Genomic DNA, 20,183 nt, shown 5'->3' with positions numbered 1-20,183 from the left:
CTGTATGTGTGGCTGTCTGTGGTACCGTAGCTCTTAAACTGGTGAACCGATATGAATGCGATTTTTTTTATTTGAAATAAGGTTTTCTAGCAATGGTTCTTAGACATGTTTCATCAAAATCTACTGGAAAGACTGAAGTTACTTTAGTAATTTAAAAGAGCTATTTATGTTTAACTAGCAGTTGCCCGCGGCTTCGCCCCCGTTGTTTTTTTCTGTATTTTCTTCCATAAAAACCTTCACCTGGCAGTAACGAACACAACAATAAAAGAATTAGCGAAATCGGAATAGTCGTTCCCGAGTTTTGCGCTTAGCAACACATTTTACGATTCATTTTTATTTATTTAGATAGATTTTATTCATTTTAATTAAGTACAAGATACAATACTACAATGGATTCTAATTCTGTTAATGCCTAAGACCGACTGCCCAAATTCTGTTTTTTTTTTCAAACATCAAGCAGGCGTCCAGTGCCTACAGAACACAATCCTTCTAAAACATTAAGAGTAGACTCGTGTTAAGATTACTTTGAATTGTACAGGGTGATTTGAGACACAACTGGTGTGAATTGGGTGATTTGGAGGGAGGGTGATTTGGTTGAGCAGGACCAACTTACTTACACACTTAGTAATTGATAATGGATCGTTTATAGTCATATTTAAGTAAAACTCCCACACTTTTAATTGCAGAGTGACCAAGCGCTTTTACACACCCGTCAAAGTGCTCGGGGTGAAGCGGGTTGACTGGATTCAAAATAATACCCTGCGCTCCAAAACAAACTTACGTAAATATGCCAATAGGAGTAATTTGCCATTTTAGGTGAACAAAAATAAGTTTTTAATTAAAAATAATCATTTCCCGATAGGGATAGATAGACATAGAGCTATTAATCACCTCCTACCCTTTCTGTCAGCACCTGCAGCACGTCAATCAGATCTTGAACGTTGTAACGAGTAGGTACACAGCTACCGCACAACGACCAGCCGATAGTGTCTTTTTCAACCTCGACATTGGCGGAGTCATCGATAGTATCGATGGAGCTATAATTTTTTTTTTAATTGTTTGAGTAGGTACACGTATCTATTCGCGGCTTTTGTAAAAACGAAGTTCATTTGAAAGACTGTTTTCATTTTTGTTTTCAATTTGAAACATGTTTTATGGATACCAATATTGCAGGTAAGACGGTAAACTTATTGCTTATTCTAGGTTGATATATATCGAATTATTATTATTAATTAGAGGTACCGAATAGGACACGACATGTATGATAATACACCACGTGTTTTTACAAATTTTTATTTAACTTACCCTATTAGTTAATATAGTATGGCTCAAATCTAGGAAGCTAAATTTGACCCGCTTACAGTGGTTCGATTGACTTAAAATTTGGCATACCTACTTATGTAAATCTGGTGACAATACAATAGTATGGTAGTGACATCCTGGTGACTCTGGACTCTGGAAACTCCTCAATGATTAATGGCATCGACCTGAAATTTAGTAGTTCAGATGACAATCCAAGTACAGTCATCAAAAAGTATATTTGACAAAAAAGCTTGTATTCATTTTTTTTTAACAAAAACTTATTTTATGGTGTATTTATGACAATAGTCAGTTTTTATAATCATATTGTATGTACCTATTTGTTCGTCTTTATTATTTTTAGTTACTTAACAAACTTCGTGTACGTTGTAAGTAAATATTGTGCCCACAATCGGTTTACAGATGAAGTGATTTGAACGATCGATAGCGAGTTCGCTGGTGGTAACCAATGAAAGCAAACATCGTTACCCTAGTACATTAGGAACCCATTCTTGGAGTAACTATCGGTCAGGTGAGTGTTTTTTGGGTTCCGTACCTCATAAGGAAAAAACGGAACCCTTATAGGATCACTTTGTTGGCCGGCCGTCCGTCCGTCTGTCAAGACCCTTTTTCTCAGGAACGCGTGAAGGTATCAAGCTGGAATTTATATCAAATACTCAAGTCTACTGTTCCTTAGAGCTGTGAAAAAATCAAACTTCTAAACCAACGCAATCAAAAGATACAGCCGTTTATGCCGAAAATTTCCGCAAATTTTCGAAACTTGCAAGGGAATCGAAACCTTCAGGGTACTTCCCGTAAACTCAGAATCTTGAAATTTGGTACGAAGCAACGTCTTATAGCACAGATAAAGGAAAAATTGCGAAAACCGTAAATTTTTAGTTACATCATATAATAAAAATATTTTTAATAATTTTAAAGTTATTACCTACAGGTTTGTACGGAACCCTCGGTGCGCGAGTCCGACTCGCACTTGGCCGGTTTTTTTGAAACTCATAGCATTAGTTTCGTGACACAAACAAGTTATTTACGATCATTAAAGGCGCCACAGGTACAAAATATATTCCAAGATTGCCTAGAAGCCTTTAGGCTCAGGTGGAATTTGATCGAAATGTGATGACAATAATCAAACGACGCCACATCAATGCTTACTAAAATCTTGCTATAGGCAAGTACCTACTTATCTTAATTGTCTTTATAACCTTTTTTTTATAACTGCAGTCATATTTAGAAATGCAGCAAGATTTTGCTTGGTTTGCGGCGTTGTGTGATGAGTGTTAAGTGGTTAACTCTTACAATTAAACTTAACGAAGAGTTGGCATGTAATGTTTGAATGTAATGACCATTTTTTCCAGTAAATCACAAATATTAAATTCAATTGAATACTTTCAGCTATCATTAAGCTAACGGCTAACATTAGCTACTGATTGACGTCGTAGGTGCGCGTATGTTGGCTTATAAAAATGTCAAAAACACAAGCGTGGCAAGCAAGTTTTTATGTCAAAGGTAAGTCGTCGGCTTGAAACGATAATAGGTAGGTACCAACCATTTCAATATTTGCAGGTTTAGTACCATTTGATTTTTTTGCAAATAAGCCACTTATAGCGCCGCGCCTATGTATTTTCTTGTTTATAAAACTCAGTTTTGTTTCTTATTAGAAAGCAGTCCATACGTGTCAAGCACGGAGTGTCACTTGACCCCCGTGTTTGGTATCTTGTTACGAATATCCCGGTGTATGGGCGTCGCTCCAGTGCGCCTGCGATGGTGTCGAGGCAATTCGCTCATAGAAGTTTCAAGAGAGTTAGTTGTATTTCAACGCCTGATCATGATTTTAAGCAGTAAGTTAATTGCCATTTTATAAAAAAACGATAAATTAAAAAACCCGACTGCCTAGCCTGCCTGACAAAGTTCTAGCCCACTAGGCTTGTTTTCTTCTTTTTGGTATTTTTTAAGGCAGTCGGGTTTTTTAATTTTTAGATTTATTGTTTTATTTCACACTTTTCTGTGATAATGGTAAATTAAAACAGTTATAACCCATATATTTTTATAATGGGCTAATTATTAGCTTTCCTTTGATACCCCACTTGACAGGTTTGATTGAATACAAAACATTTTTTGAAAACTTACAATTTGGCGCCAAAAATCCGGCAATTTGTTTTTCTAAGGATTAAATGTACCCAGTGTCACTCGTGCTATTAAGACGAATCTAATGACGTATCATTTATCAAAATCGCTTAAGCCGTTGAGTAGTTACGAGAGGACATAGGAATAGACATTCATACAAACATACATACGCGTCAAACAGTCTTCTTCGCAGTCGGGTAAAAAATAAGTGCCAATGCGTTATTCTATGCATATCTCGTACGTTTTTGAGAACTTGTTTTACTTATTCAAATTAATAATAATTAACCAACTAATCATATATGTATACTGTCCGTTAAAAACAGTACAAAATTCACTAAGTTTCTCAACGTACCTAAAGAATGTAACGTTGAATTTTTTTTTTATCAAATAGCTGGAAAACGAGTATGCGGGTCACCTGATGGTAAGCGATCACTGCCACCCATCGATGCCGGCCTAAAGGGGAGGGGGATAGAGAAGGGGAAAAGGGGGAGGGGAGTTGGGCCTCCGGATCTCCCACCCACTCACCGAACGAAACACAGTAGCAAAACTAATATTTCATTTCGTGCTGCAGCCAGGTTACAGTACAGTAAGGCTCTACCACATGTAAAATAGTTACAAGTAGTTTTGATGTGAACTTGCCTTCGAAATCCAAAAGCTTAATGGTTACTTGACCTGAAATGTATATTTCAGAACTAAATTATTGTTATTATTATTTTAAAATTTATGACGGTGGAAGCATTCTACACTTCCACTGAACGTAGATATAGTTTAGATATAGTTAATGTTTAGTATTGTAACTAAGGGACCCCATACATCCCTGTATTTCTTTTATTATTATTTTTTGTATTTTTTTTTCTTTTATTGTATAATATAGTTTTTAAGTATTTTATTTGTAATTATATTATTATGAAAAAATTACTTTCTGCCAAGTTTCTTGCGGCGCATTCTTCTTGGCAATGATGGTCTTTCCGAAAGCGCTGGTAGTTTAAAAAATGACGTGTAAAAGTGCCCATTGCGGCCTATTTACTGAATAAATCATTTGAATTTGAATTTTTTGAATTTGATAATTTTCTTTCATTGTTTGCAGGTATTCTTCTTTTTATAGGTGTAGGATATGATTTTATATCAAATAACCATGTGCGTGTAGGCACTGCCATATTCACGGCTGCGCTTTGGATTACTGAGATATGTCTTGGAATGTCAATTTGTCTAATAAGAGCGTTTAAGGCTCCGGGTACTGTTGATCGCCTTATAATACTACTAAAGCAAATTAATAAGGTAACTTGCACAGGTAGCTCACACGGGTAGTTATTATAGGTATATGAGTATCAAAACCTGAATTTATGTCATTGTAGGATTTAATCATTATTAATAATAAATAATTTGACGATTTGGCCAGGAGTAAGGTTTTTGCAGACTCCAAAAGATTGCTAAGAATTAGACCTAAGTTACTTGTCTATCAATAATCTGTCCATGTGGCCTCTAAATTTTTGATTATTCCAATGAACTCAAACACTGTACTTCTACTTACTCAAATCTATGAGAAATTATGTATTCTACAGTTATCAGACGTGACTCCAACTTCAGGGCAAAGTATCTACCCATGTTCTCACAATATCATTGAAATACCTAGCTGGGTGCCTGATTTCAAATCAATCAGACCTGTGGATGATACTGTCATGAATTCATCTTTTTTTTTAAATCATGGTTAAGACTATACACTATGAAAGCACCCTCCAAACAACACTAAATAAATAAAATGATCATCATCATCAGTTCATCTACGTTATTGACATACACTTTAAACTTAAAAGACCCCTTGTTTTTCGCCGAAGATTAGATCTAAATACTTAACCTCCTTAATTACTTTGTTTGACTTCTGCTTCGACCGTTATATTTATGTATTGTAGATTCACAATCTCTCCGTTAACCCTGACAATTATCAGTAAGGACGACTTGTAGACTTTTTTAAATCTCGATTTAAGGCTTAAACTGACAGTTCTTGTATGGATCTGACAGGACTTAAGACCACTTAAACCTAGATTAAAAAGCCTGCAAGTGGACGTAAGTATGTAATTTCAGATAAACCACGGCTTAAATCATGGCGTTTCTAAGGTCAGATGTCTGAAGTTTGGAAAATTGAAGCTGTCTTTGTACATGATCGGGACTTTTTTATTACGCATCTCTGATTTTATTTGGTTCCAGCTTAATGTTGACAATCGTATGTATAAACTAAATACAAATTGTGTAATACAAATGCGAGATATAAATTAATCACTTTATTAAAGTAATTAAAAATAAATTACACATACCACAGCCAGCGAATAGGATGGCCACAAAACACAGATAGTTCAGAAGTCAATCTCCATACAAGTGCGCTCGAGCAACGCACACATAGACACTGCTCACGGACACGATATCTCGGACCGGTTGGGACCAGTGCGAGCGCGAGTGCCATCCGCTTGAGACACGCGTCTGTGAACTTTTTTGTGCAATAATGGAGCAACAAAAAAAAAGTTATTATAACTGTTCAGTGGACGGATGTTTAAATTAAATAATCGTGAATTTCGCCAATAACGAAATCGTTGCAAGATATTTTCTGTGACAAATTTATAATATAACAATGACATTAAACTTAAAATATTTTAGTTATTAATTTAATTTTCCATTCTTCCCGTTTCATTCTCAACAATAAATCAAACAACTAGATAAGAGTGCCAATACCACGATAGTTTTTTGGTGTATAAGCCATAATTGACAACCGAGCGTAGGTATGAAAAGTGAAGTACATTCAGGAGATTGACTTCTGAACTATCTGTATTTTGTGGGATGGCTGAGCATATCGTAGAAGAAACAACATAGACAAAGCTGTTTTCTTAAAAAAAAATGCTATTTTACAATAATAACATTAAAGTGTTTTTACACGCATGTTTTTTATATGTTCAGTCTTGTACTGAACTAAACACCTGAACAGAAATAAATAAAACATTGCCGCTTTATGAAAGATACACGCGGACGGAGTCGCGGGCAACAGCTAGTAATAATATGTAAATATCGCCAACATTCTGGATTATTTTTATTTTAGCTCTCGTAGTAACATTATACGCATGCTTTTATTATCAAGATTTGTCAGTGCAAATAATACAGCTAGAGTTAGCTCTAGTTATGGCGCAGATGACCTCTTTGGTCGTTGGACTTAACGATCATCTTCACCGATTACTTCAAAGCATTTCACAAAATTGTAAGTATTGCTATGGATTGCAGTGAGGAAATGAGACTACACGTATAGACAGATTAGACGCATTTTGTTTCATGAGCTGGGATCCTATTTTGATGGGTAAGGTTCGGTTAGATTAGAAAAAATGCGAAGCGCGTACACTAGGTACTTTAAAACATATGTTTTAATGCTTCTTTTATTTATTCCCAATGTTTTAATTTTATTTCCCATTAACAGCTGACGACGTAGTAAATTCCAAGTATAGATATCTAACTATACGACAACTTGCTCAGTACCATGAGCAAATCTGCGATATGGTTAAAGCAGTAGATGAGGACAGTGGGCCCATTTTACTTCTCAGTTTTATGCTGGTGTTCTTACAGTTACTGATAACGCCGTATAACTTGATGGCTATCGGTAAGTATTTATATCGTAAAATCATACCTATATTTAATTTCCAAAAATGTGCCAAATTTAATGGTTGTTCTTTTTTTTCGGCTAACGACACAATTAATAATGAAATCTTATTACGTGCCACTTTTGTGCCATTCTTTTCTAATATATTTTTACCAAGTGATGCACAAAAGGACGGAACTCATCATACAGCAATCGTGTTGGTCAATATTCCATTTGACATCTTTACTCGTGCTGGTTGAGCCTTGTCATTGGATGCAGGATCAGGTAATTACTAGGGTAATGTAAAAATTTGACAAAATACGAGTATAGTCACCAGCAGCACTAGATTAACTGGCAAAGAACTTAAAAGGTCTACACACCCTCGTATAAGATTAGCAGTAAAATCGCGTTATGATAATTTTGAGTTCCATCTAGAACTCTTTGTCGACTTTCTACTGTTGACTATACCTATGAAAGTTTACTTTTCAATAATATGGGATCCAATAAGTATGCACGTATCAGTAACAAAGTTGCTGCACTCACAGTATATGGAATATACCGCTCTTTACCTATGAAAACTGCCTAGATACCAGTTTAAACTGGCCTGGTTCTCTATGGCGTTAAAATTGGTACGACATTATTGTTTATTGTTGTCATGAAACAAAATATGCCTATTGAAGCAATGGGAATTCAGTGGTAAGAAAATTACACTGAATTAAAAATGACCCCGTATAAGAATTATGCAGACTTTATAGACACATTGCCTTGAACTTGAAAATGGATCATACGGCTCATACCTACATATGCTCATAGCTTCAGCTGGAACGTTACTTACTGCAGGCTGTAGGCTCATTAAAACGATGATGTATTTATAAGTATGTATTGTGAACTACCATGAACGTTTCATGCATTCAGAGCACTGGGTGAACTTCAAATGAACTGTTAATATACGCGCTTGAGTCACTGATTAATGGCATGGTGGAAGTTCCACATAAAAATACTGGTAGCAAATACGTTACTTTAAAAGGAATTATTTATTTCTTTGATAGATGGATCACACTCGATATTTGCTGACTCGCTTAGCGCGCAGATCAGCAGACGGGGACGAACGTTTCTTCAAGGAGTTGGAGCTTTTCATTCTCCAGATCCAGATGAAAGGCGCCGTTATAGCACCAATGGGCGTCTTCACGATCTCCAGGTCGCTTGTAGCATCGGTAAACTCTTCTTTTTTTATAATATACAATAGTCTCACTAACCTTCAGCCAGGTTAGTCTTTGTGTACATGTCGTAAAGGAATTATTTTACAAGTTTTTATGTTGCGCCAAATACTAAGCTTACGAAGCGAGTAATATCGCTTCTTTGCGACCAAACTGTGCTATCTCCAAAGTTGTGATATTGCCAGATGTCATCTCTGTCCAGGTGGATGTTATACCTGTATACTGTACTATTATTTTTATTAGTTTTATGTAAAATAAAGAGTAGGTGTACAATACAATATGGTATTTTTTTCCAGATAATCGGTAGTGTAACTACATACTTGGCGATTATAATTCAAATGCACGATGTTAATGAAATGTTGTAACATGTTACTTACTATGGTATCTTCCTCGGACAAAGCATTAACTTAAAGGCCAGGGCTGGCCTTTGAAGATTGTAAAAGTGAAAAAAACTTAGAACAGGATGACACCCATTGCAATTATTAGCTACTCATTCAAAGAGGGAACGCTGCCAGCATCTTCGGAACTTTGTTTTTGACTCCCGACGCAAAAAGAGGGGTGTTATAAGTTTGACCGCTATGTGTGTCTGTCTGTCTGTCTGTGGCGCCATAGCGCTTAAACGGGTGAACCGATTTGAATGTTGGTTTTTTATTTGAAAGCAAGTTTTCTAGGGATGGTTCTTAGACATGTTTTATCAAAATTGATTGAGCCGTTTTTGAGATATTGAACTTTGAAGTGTGACTTTCGGGGTTTCCAACTTTTAGTTGGTTAGGTAATGTTTTTAATAATTAATGTATTTAAATTGTAGATAGTTTTTAGTTTTATGTAAGTAGGTATTTTAAGTTTAGGATCGTGTAATGTAAATAGATTATAGGTAATTAAATTGTTATTTACTGTTTTCACTTATTATTAACCGAGATCAATTGCACTATAGTATATAGTTATGTAACACCAATTAAAGAATTACAAGAATATAAATCGTTTATTTACTGTTGAAACAAATACCTAGTTAGGTCCCTATCAGGGTTCAGTAACAGGTATACTCTCTCTCTCACACACACACACACACACACACACACACACACACACACACACACACACACACACACACACACACACACACACATATTTTATTATTATTATTATGTAGATCTAAACGATGTTTAGATGTTGTGTAACAATTGGGTGGGTATCACAGTAACGGTTTTTCTTCGGAATTTCTGATTCAAATCATTGAACATCGATAAATTTTATCAAGCATAAAAAAACACTATTATTCGTTTTAAAACACCTTGTATATAATGTGAGAGAAAGAGTGGGTATGCGTAATAATCAGTTAAAGATTCTACTAAAATTATAAATAAGAAAATTTGTAAAGATGTTCGTATCATACCGTCCCTCTCACTCTCTTATTAAATAGTATAAGCGTCAGAGGGACGGAACGACACGAACTTCGATTTTTGAATTTCGTAGTAGCCCTGCTGTATGAGTTAGCCGCGTTGAATTCAGTGGAGCGCCGGGCCCGAAGACTCTTTGGTGACAGTCCGTTTATCGGGAACAGGCTACAGAGCCTCGAATATCATTGTAGAGTTGCTTGTCCGTCTGTTTTTTACAGGAGACATTTTAGTGACTGTGCGCAGGAATTACATGCTCTAATTCCTGCATCTCCATTTCGCCAACGGACTTCCAGCGGGGGGACCGTCTTCACCCTTATGTATTAGTGTTCCATTGGCTCGCACAAAGCGGTTTGCTTCATCTTTCATAATGCGAACTGCTAAGGAATGGAATTCACTCCCATCGTCTGTATTTCTGGATAAATTTAATCAGGGGATCTTCAAGGCTAGAGTGAATAGGCTGTTACTGAACCAGTAGTACACCCTTGGCCTCATCTGCACTTTACATCAGGTGAGACAGGGGTGAATCATTCTGTAAAAAACATGCAATAATGTCTAAACAAATTTTGACTATGTTGACGAACAACATCAATGGAACAGTGATCATTAAACGATTAATCAAAAGAATACAGTTATGTGCCACTAAAATATCTTATTTACTTAGTAGGTGGATGAATAGGTAATTTGCTTATTTTGTTGCTATAATGATGGCATGTTTATCAAGAGTGCGTGAAGGAAATTTACTTCAAATGCAGTAGGTAGTAGGTAGTAGGTATTACATACGTATAAAACGAATAATAAACTATTCATTCCCTATTCAATAAAAACACATAAAAATGCCGAGAAAGAACTTAGTGCATGCGAGAACATCATCTTCCGCTCAAGGTGAGTCCCTTAGAGAAGTAGAGTTAAGCACTTAGAGCTTTTTTTTTGTGCAAGACATTTAAGAATTGACTACTCAGATTTGACGGCAATCTCATTAACTACATAATGCAAACCTAAACAATGATGTTGAAATGATAAAAAGCATAAACTGTTATCCAATAAGCCGGAAGTCGTGGTGGCCGAGGGGTTTGACCTATGGCGTCTCTAGCAGAGGATCGTGGATTCAAACCCCGGCTCGCACCTTGAGTTTTTCGTAATTCATGTGCGAAATAACATTTGAAATTTTCCACGAGCTTTACGGTAAAGGAAAACATCGTGAGCAAACCTGCTCAAACCTGCAAAGCAATTCAAAGGTGTGTGTGAAGTTCCCAATCGGCAGTGGGCCCGCATGGGAACTACGGCCCAAGCCCTCACATTCTGAGAGGAGGCCTGTGCCCAGCAGTGAGACGTATATAAGCGGGGATGGTGATAATGATGATGATCATGCAGTCATTTGATCATTTGAAGACATAAGTAAACTACTTATTGGTTTAAAAAAGAATAACGACTAAGAAGTAAAAAAAGTTCAATTCTTACGTATTTTGTACTTTGTTTTTTTTTGTTATTTCTATAATCTATCGCCTTGTCTTGTATATTATATAATAGTCCTCTTCGCCGTAACCGGCAATAGTGAATCCGTCAATTGCCTTTGTCCGAGTCGTGGAAACCTCGGATATTTCTCGCAAAAACGAACTTGCTTTTGAAAATCCGGCCACATAAAGCGCAGTGAAGTACTCCGGAACTGTTGTATGTGTAGTATGTGTAGCATTCAGCATTCAAAATGTTCGAAAGCCTACGACTGGCAATAAGTGTCAAATCACAAAGTGGCATGTCATTGCGCTTAATGACAAAGCGCGCCGCTAGCGCGGCTGCTGCGAAGGCTGGCGGTTCACCGCCGAAACGGTTGACAGACTTTTGCATATTCTTTGTCAATACAATCAGTATCGCATCACGTTACAGAATGCCGCGTGCCCGACTTACTGCGTATCACGCTGCAATTGACGCGTCCACTCAGCGCGTCGCCGGCGCGGCTGCGTCGCGTGCGCGGAGGGTGGCGGCTCAGCGCAACACCATCACCATCGGGTTTTGACTTTCGACTCCTTTTAGTTATCATACCCGGTACAGTAATTGCAACATTCCCACTATATCAAATATACCTAGTGTGAATGTTTATGACTGTGTGCGCGTAGGGTAATTCCATGATAGATGCCCCACTTTTTGAAAAAGCTTTATAACTCAATAATTCATCATTTTTATAGCAATGCTTCCAATGCGCGTGATAACTATGATCTTTAATCTATTATTTTACTGTTCTTGTTTTGATATAAGTCGTATAGATTTCCTGTAAATCGTACTTTTTTAAGCCGTGGTGGCCTAGTGGTTTGACCTATCGCCTCTCAAGCAGAGGGTCGTGGGTTCAAACCCCGGCTCGCACCTCTGAGTTTTTCGAAATTCATGTGCGGAGTTACATTTAAAATTTACCACGAGCTTTGCGGTGAAGGAAACATCGTGAGGAAACCTGCATAAACCTGCGAAGCAATTCAATGGTGTGTGTGAAGTTCCCAATCCGCACTGGGCCCGCGTGGGAACTCTGGCCCAAGCCCTCTTGTTCTGAGAGGAGGCCTGTGCCCAGCAGTGGGACGTATATAGGCTGGATGATGATGATGACGTACTTTTTTGACCTCTTAAAAATGGGATAGATGCTTACCGGGGGGGATAGACGACTCGGCGGCAAAAACATTGAACATTATCAGTTTTTATTTTCATTATTTTGAAGTAATTAGTTTTTTTGTATTTGCAAATACAAGAGAACCACACTAAATACAAGTTTTGTATACATATAATTTGTTTTTCGTCATTCCATGTCATGTTATGGCGATAGCCAAAATCAAAATATTGTTAACTCCTTTTTCTATTTTTTTTTTTTTGTATTGTATTGTATTGTATTTTCTCCCTTCTTCATTTCCTCGAAAGCTGCTTGCATGCTACTACAACGACGCCCTGTTTTCTCTTATATTATTTATTAGGCATTTTGGCCGTATCAATAACATCATGTCAGCCGTAGGACGTTCACTGTTGGGCATAGGCATACGTTAGTACTATTATATTCTGTATTAGTACTTACCTGCATCTACAGCATTTCTTGCATCTACCGCCCCTCTGCAACAAAATTATTCTATATTTAAAACAAGTTTAGGATAGATGCCCTTAGGGGCATCTATGGCGATAAAAAAACGGGGCAACTATACTTTTCGTAGAGGATTGGATGCCCTTTTAGGTACTAAATAAAATAATGATAAAATCACAAAAAAAAAACATATTAATCCATGTAGCCTTTGTCAGCCATGTAGGTTTTGGCACTTTATGACGAAACGCGTGTACTCTTGCTCGCGATGGCAGCAGCACCGAGGTTTGCGGGGACGGCGCTTGCTATTATGTAGTGGAATTTTAGTCCCACAGTTCTGCTACTAGCCGAAATTAAAATCGAGGCATCTATCCCACTGGGTCATCTATCCTGGAATTACCCTATGTGTAGGTATTGGTAGGATGAAATTCGGTGGTAAACGACACTAATGGTTCTACAGAAAGTATTTACTCTCTTGCTCACATTTGTTTTAAATGAGTGAGAGGGAATGTGACTTTAATTATACTTTCGTGCCGTCTACTGTACCATAATTATTATGGGTTAAATCTTGCAGGTGTTGTACTCATATTGGCCACTATACTGGACTTCCTTGAAACCGCATCGCGGCGGGTCTTCTTGGGAACAACGGAATTGAGCTGCTTCATGACTTGTTCTGATTTTATCATAGTATTTCTTACTCATCTGTACTGCGAAATACATGCAACGAACAAGATAAAAGGTGTAGTTTCAATATTGCAACAAACACAAAAGGTGCGTGTAATATTATTACGAGTACTACAGTAATACTAGAGATTTCTATTTTATCAGCAGATATTGGAACTATTTTACCCCCTTTAATAATAAACGTTACGGGTCCTATTCTATCCACGACCCTCTGCTTAACAGGTCATAGATCAAATAACTATGCTACTACGTCTACCATAATTAAATATTTGTATATTTTAAATTATGTACTGTAAATACGCAAACTGTGTAAGCTTCAAGTGTGACTACCAAAATGGTTAAAAAAGTGCAACCCTGTGACAGACAGAGAGAGAAACAGCAAAGCCTTTGCAGTGTTTAGAGTTCCAATGGCACCCTTGGGGTACGTACAAATCTTTAAAAAATACAAAATAGGTAACTTATTTTATTTTTTAGATAAACATCAGTCTTAAGGGACGACTGCATTGTACTAGTTTCCGAAGGGCTAAAGTGGCAATACTAATTGTTTACTTATCATGGCACATTGTAAGCATCGTATCTTTTTACATTTGGGCAATCTACAGATATGCTTTTAACGATTGTAAAAACCGTAAGTGACATAATGTAATATTTTTAGTTTCGACTAATTTTTAATATTGTGTCTGTATATTTACGGTACTTGTGGCTGACGTTGATTTAATATTACCTATTTAGTACCGTCTACGCAATATGAGTAGGTATTGTTGCTGCACGTTCTATAAAGTACCTATAAAATATTTTAAATCCAATTTCAGATTATATTATTTGTTTGCATGCAGTTTATGGATATCAAAATATGATGATCGTCATCAATCAACTGCAATGGAGTTTAATTATCGCTGAGGTAAATTCTTCACTTACTGCAGTCAACAATCGAATCAAACAGCTAAATCAAAGTAAGTATAAATTAGCTTTCTACATGCTAAAATAGTACAATAAGACATATCTAGTCTACCTACAGTGCGACGATTTTATGAACTTTTTTATAGAATAGGGGGCAAATTAGCAAACGGATCGCCTGATGGTAAGCGATTACCGTCGCCCATGGACACCTGCAACACCAGAAGACTCACGAGATTTCTTCCTTAAATGTGATTCCTTAAGTCGATTTAGACTCGTCGTTTTATACATATTCAAGATACTTCTATGAACCTGGAACGACATTCTTTTCTACTGTCATTCTCATTGTGCCCGTACGGCATAACACGTGTTATTAAACTTCTGATAATGATACAAAAATACATTCTTATCAACAGGTAAAATTCTTAATCCAAGTCACTTGTATTCTACCCTACGCTCCCTCGGTGAATACTATGAGACAATATGTGACATGGTTATGCAGATCAATAAACACACTGAAACCTTTTTCTTCTTCTTATTCATGTCAAAGTTCCATAAACTGTTGACAACTCTGTACAATTTCATGAGCACTTTTGGTAAGTAGGTACACTCGAACCAACTGAATCGTGACCCACTGTGGTGTTTTTGTACAAAAAGTCTACCTAGTGGCATCGCATTGCTTGACAAGGGAATTTATTACGACACTTACTGTGAGAACGCATACGGTGGGTCAGGAATCAAATGGCTCGACTGTCTGGGACCGATGCAAAATTAGTATGTAATTTTACTAAAAACGCTGTTAAAATACGTATGGTGTACGATCATTTCGTCACTGCTTTTAATTTAAAAAATTGCAAACCTCAAAATTTTCAATTATTTCAAGGGTTTATTTAGTTGACGTATTGATTTGAGATATAAGATTTTTTTCAAAGTAGTTAGGTAATTACTGGTGAGTATTTACATACTAACTTATTGATAGAATAGTATAAAAGGTAGATTACAATAAATAAACTAACAATAAATTAAAATTAAAAAACCGGCCAAGAGCGTGTCAAACACGCCCAAAATAGGGTTCCGTAGCCATTACGAAAAAATTAAGTAATATTTCTCTAAGGATTTCGTATCTTATACGAAATCTTCCAAGTTTAGGCATATTTTATACCTTAGGCTGCTATTTACTCAAACTACTAATAATTCTCAAACAAACTTAACCGTTATAGTCTTCCTTGAAAGTTTGATATACACACTTACTACTATCCTGATTTTTTTCAAATTTTTCTACCAACCGGTTTAGATTATAGAGGGGGGGGACGCTCGATTTTAATGAAAATTTGCACTTTAAAGTTGAATATAACGCAAACAAATCACTGAATCGAAAAATCGTTTTTGCAACCCCTTAATGGTTTTAAAAGACCTATCCAACGATACCCCACACTATAGGGTTGGATGAGAAAAAAAAATTACCTCCACTTTACGTCTATGGGCATTTTGTCGGCATAGTTTACTTATATATCCGTGCAAAATTACAGCTTTCTAGCATTGATAGTCCCTGAGCAAAGCCGCGGACGGACGGACTGACAGACAGACAGACAGACAGACATACAGACAGACATGGCGAAACTATAAGGGTTCCGTTTTTGCCATTTTGGCTCCGGAACTCTATATAATAAACAAAAATACAATAAATCCAAAAATGGCCCCTGGGCATAGTACCAAAGATGCTTGCAGCATTTCCTCGCTGGATCGTAAGACTGATGCATTGAGCGAGGAAGCTGCCAGCTCTTCGGTCTCCTGTGGTATCTCTGAGTCTCTTTTATAAGTCTTTATGAGTTATGAGATTTTAATCCAGCGCGACAAAAGTTGCATAATCATTAAACCAGATTAGTATACATAGTCCATGTATGGCAAATTGCATAACGCATTAGAATGGTTTCCCATGACAGTTTGGTTGCTTGAACGCAATTTTCTGTATCTTTTGAATTCCAGTGCAAATAGTATTTGTTTTAATAGCAATACGCTTGCTCAACGAAATATAAGTTTTTTTTTTATTGTGTTTACGAGCCAGAGGCGTCTTACCAACGGAACCACCGGTGAATCTTACCAATTAACCGAAAAACGTAATCGCTTGCATAATCCTAATACTGGTGTAGTGTAGTGCCATCCATCGCTACTACCAGTTATGACTGCTACGTTCGAAATTAGTTGCAAAGGCATAAGAAATGATGCACCATTTCCATTTTTCTAATATGAATTGTTTTTATTAGCAATACACTTTTTGCTCAATGAAAATCTTAAATTCCAACCTTTATCGAATCTAGTCTAACCTATCTAATTTTATTGCCCTAAAAAGTGTAGTAGTGACAGACAAACATACTCATTTTTATATTTAGTACTCACGTGTTGTACGAAATATTATATTTTATAAAAAAAATAATGTGGTAAACATATTTTACCGGGGTAACTTTACCGCTCTACTTACGTAACTATAGTTAACGCGTTTTAGTCAAACCTTTACTTTCAGGTAATATAGAACAATTAATAATCCAGTGCAACTGGTGTGTTTACCATTTGATCAACATACTGATAATAGTAGAACCCTGTCACTGGACCCAAAATCAGGTAATTTTACTTATTTTATTAGGTACCTAACCTATTAATATAAATATTTGAGTTCCCGGATTATCCCCGGTCGGACAGACATTTGTATGAAAAATACTTATTTTGAACATGAAACTATCGTGAAACACACTCATATTTAATGAAGTGAAAACCGGATAACTAACGTCTTAAATCAAGTTGCTTGACATGTTACGGGCTATTTGTAGCCCTTCTTTCCGGAGCAACACGACTCGGCGGCTGCTGCAACACACGCACTGCGCGCCACCGCTCTGGGGCCTACCATGATCTTTTCATAAACGATCCAAACGCAGAGCAGTTCAATTTAGGCACCTAAACTGAATCGTCGAAATTGGTACCACGACGTTTATTTCTCAGACCTGAGTCTCAATGGTTTACAAGTAAATGAAACACCGATATTGTCTCTGGTTCGAAACTGAAACGCTAAGTCGCGAAAGGGATGCCGCTATATGCAAACCTAATATTGTATACTAAAACCTCTTTATTTTGGAAAACCATAACTCTATGTCATTCCGTGTTCTTAGCAACCGTTGTGCCGCATACAGACTCACGCCGAGAACCCCCGAGAACACCCGAGAAGCGTGAATGTGATCGCTTTCTCGCCGTCTCGTTCTCGCGCTCGCCTGTTCTCCGATCGGTGTCGGTATTTTCAAAGGGTTTCTCGGGCGAGACACGAGAACGGTATTACATTCTTGTTCGGTCTCAGTGCGACCGTGGACTTAATTGTGTGTTGTCGACGTTGTCGTGTTTACAAGTGTAATTCAGTGCTATAAAATGTGGAGTAACGCATTAGAATTAAAGTTCATAGAACATTTTCATTCAGAGCCTATTTTATGGGATGCAAGCCGCTGCACTGTCGTCCATTCCGGATAACGATCGAGAATGCGAATGAGAAGGTCGCATGAGTGTAGATGCCTTCTCGGTTCTCGCGCAATTTCTCGGCAAGACTTCTCGCCGAGACTTCTCGCGTGAGTCTGTAGGCGCTATTGTGTTGATTACAAATAAAATGTTTACGCTGTCACTAATCCACGAGTCTCTTTTCTCACTGAAAAAATAGTTTTATCAATGAGGAGTTAAGAAGCACAATATCGTGAGCACCTATGAAAAGTTATAAAACTTGAATAAAAGTTTAAAAGTTCTTGAAATTTAAAAAATATTCCAAGTAAAACACTTAAAATTCCAAAAGAATTGACAGAATGAGTAACGTATACTGAATCGCTACATTTGACACTGAAGCGATTCAATTCCCACTCAAGTTAAGCGTCATGGTGCGAAAACCGCTTGAAGTGAGTGAATGAAAATGTCTACACTGTATCGCTGTCGCTGAACCGTGCTAGAACTGAATCGCAAAAGTAACGTCGTGGTAGGAAATAGCGATGCAGTTCAGTTTAGAGCCTAAACTGAATCGTATTAAGAAAGCGTGGTAGGCCCCCAGCTCGCGCAAACGAAACTAATACTTCGTTTTCATCGTCATTTTTGTTATCAATTTCAAATATAGGGTAGCGCACAACACTAGTAACATCCCTCTATAAAATTTTCATTTAAATGTCCGACATGTCGCTCCTTCTTTTCGTTTTTAGGGTTCCGTACCCTATTACTGAGACTCCGCTGTCTGTCTGTCTGTCTCTCTGTCTGTCTGTCCGCCCGTCTGTCACAGGGCTCGATCTCTTGAGTCTTAATAGTTCTAATAGACGCTTGAAATTTTCACAGATTATATATTACTGTGGCCGCTATGACAAAAAATACTATAAACAGAGTAATATAAATATTTAAGAGGGGCTCCCATACAACTAACGTGATCGTTTGCCATTTTTTGCTTGAAATTAATGCGGCAACAGGTAGACGCTTGAAATATTCACAGAATCTTATGTTGTAAAATCACTTTAAAAATAAATAATTAAATTAAAATAAAATCAATATTTAAGGGGGCTCCCATACAACAAACTTAGTTTTGCCGTGTTTTTTGCTAGACATTAGTTGAATAGATAATGGTACGGAACCCTTCGTGCGCGAGTCCGACTCGTACTTAGCTAGTTTTTTAATAGGCTTAAATGTATATACTCATCTTTGCAGATGGACCGTACGCACGGATTACTGGTTCCTCTATCGCATCAAACAGGGCAAGGAAACAACCATATCTCTAAGGAATTAAATCTATTCTTAACGCAAGTCCAGATGAGAGGGCCCGCTTTTACGCCGTTGGGGGTATTTAATATATCGAGACCAGTCATCGTGGTGGTACGTTTTCTTACTGATTACTATACTGATTTTAATATAAATATTGAGTGAGTATTATAAGTATTCGCAGCATTTTAGAGTGTTTTTTTTTTCAGATTTTCAGTATCGTGGCTACCTACTTAGCATTACTGGAGCAGGAGCAGCATGATTCTGAGTTACTATAGTTTTACAAATTAACATTGTATGTATTATATCACTTAGGCCAGTATTCCAAGGCTTGCTTTATATCACTACTTTGTTCGCGTAGGTAATGAGATTAAAGATTAGTACACCATAGTAACGTTGTTCACACCATTAACATAATCCCAAGACATGATTAAAACGGATTAGTATCATTGTTTTCATTTTGTGTTTTGAAAAATAAATATCGTTATCTTTATCTCCGTCAAAAAGCAGCTGCTCTAAGCAGCAAATTAGCAATTGCTCCAAGTAGCAAGTGCTCTAAGAAGCAACTGGTCTAAGTAGCAAGTGGTCTGAATTTTTTTTAAATCATCGCAAGCTCCTATTCCGCGTGGCTAAGGCGTTTCGCGCCTTGACGCAACTCTAACCTAACCTATGTCTTTTCCAGTTTTCGACTAATTAGAACTATTTGTTTTTTAGAACACTTACTACTCAGACAAGTTACTTCTTAGACCACTTGGGTAATTACACCAGCTGCTTTTTAGACGAAGTGATACTAGGCATACAAAAAAAAACAACAAGTAAATGTCGAGCCAGAGCCATTTTGTTTCCTATGGCGCTGGAATTTCGGATAATTTCTTCTTCATAACCCTCAAAAAATATATTGTCTGCTAAATATCAAGTATCTAGCTCCAGTGGTTTACGGTGTGCGTCGTCTCTAAGTTATTAGTCATTCAGTCAGTAGCGTTACTATTTTAAAGATGTAAGATAAATTACTCTTTGAAAATTGTCTATTATAATATGTTATAACACAACATTTGTTTGTGTTATGTTGCCTATGTATTTGGCTTTTATTAAACCAAATGTTTGTGTTTTAACTATAAGTATAGGTA

At 37.0% G+C, this 20,183-nt stretch overlaps 1 protein-coding gene across 6 annotated transcripts; it reads left to right on the top strand.

Annotated features, from left to right (window-relative positions):
* Window positions 1-953: 953 nt before the first annotated feature.
* LOC141433312 (uncharacterized) lies at window positions 954-19,540 on the top strand. 6 transcript variants are annotated; one of them, XM_074095289.1, is made up of 12 exons: window positions 954-1,173; window positions 1,723-1,831; window positions 2,710-2,823; window positions 2,976-3,155; window positions 11,550-11,708; window positions 13,289-13,485; window positions 13,873-14,026; window positions 14,211-14,351; window positions 14,712-14,891; window positions 16,817-16,914; window positions 19,006-19,170; window positions 19,266-19,540. In XM_074095289.1, the coding sequence occupies exons 3-12, from the start codon at window positions 2,781-2,783 to the stop codon at window positions 19,332-19,334; spliced, it is 1,386 nt and encodes a 461-aa protein (XP_073951390.1). In that variant the 5' UTR covers window positions 954-1,173; window positions 1,723-1,831; window positions 2,710-2,780; the 3' UTR covers window positions 19,335-19,540. The 6 variants fall into 6 exon arrangements, with proteins under 6 accessions (XP_073951390.1, XP_073951392.1, XP_073951393.1 ...); XM_074095291.1 differs by lacking the exon at window positions 1,723-1,831; XM_074095292.1 differs by lacking the exons at window positions 11,550-11,708; window positions 13,289-13,485; window positions 13,873-14,026; ... (3 more) ...; window positions 19,006-19,170; window positions 19,266-19,540 and adding exons at window positions 4,529-4,719; window positions 5,524-5,662; window positions 6,527-6,682; ... (2 more) ...; window positions 8,104-8,268; window positions 8,568-9,211.
* Window positions 19,541-20,183: the final 643 nt, after the last annotated feature.

This window comes from Choristoneura fumiferana, chromosome 12 (genome assembly GCF_025370935.1).
Source record: "Choristoneura fumiferana chromosome 12, NRCan_CFum_1, whole genome shotgun sequence".
Taxonomy (NCBI): domain Eukaryota; kingdom Metazoa; phylum Arthropoda; class Insecta; order Lepidoptera; family Tortricidae; genus Choristoneura; species Choristoneura fumiferana.
This window is presented reverse-complemented; position numbering and strand designations above follow the sequence as displayed.

Bases quoted from the DNA above. Each gene is read 5' to 3' on its own strand.
- LOC141433312 (XM_074095291.1), top strand. From the start codon at position 2,781: ATGTCAAAAACACAAGCGTGGCAAGCAAGTTTTTATGTCAAAG. The intron at 11,709-13,288 runs GTACAGTAATTG...TAAATCTTGCAG, and splicing joins CCTTTTAGTTATCATACCCG to GTGTTGTACTCATATTGGCC. The intron at 14,892-16,816 runs GTAAGTAGGTAC...CTTTACTTTCAG, and splicing joins CAATTTCATGAGCACTTTTG to GTAATATAGAACAATTAATA.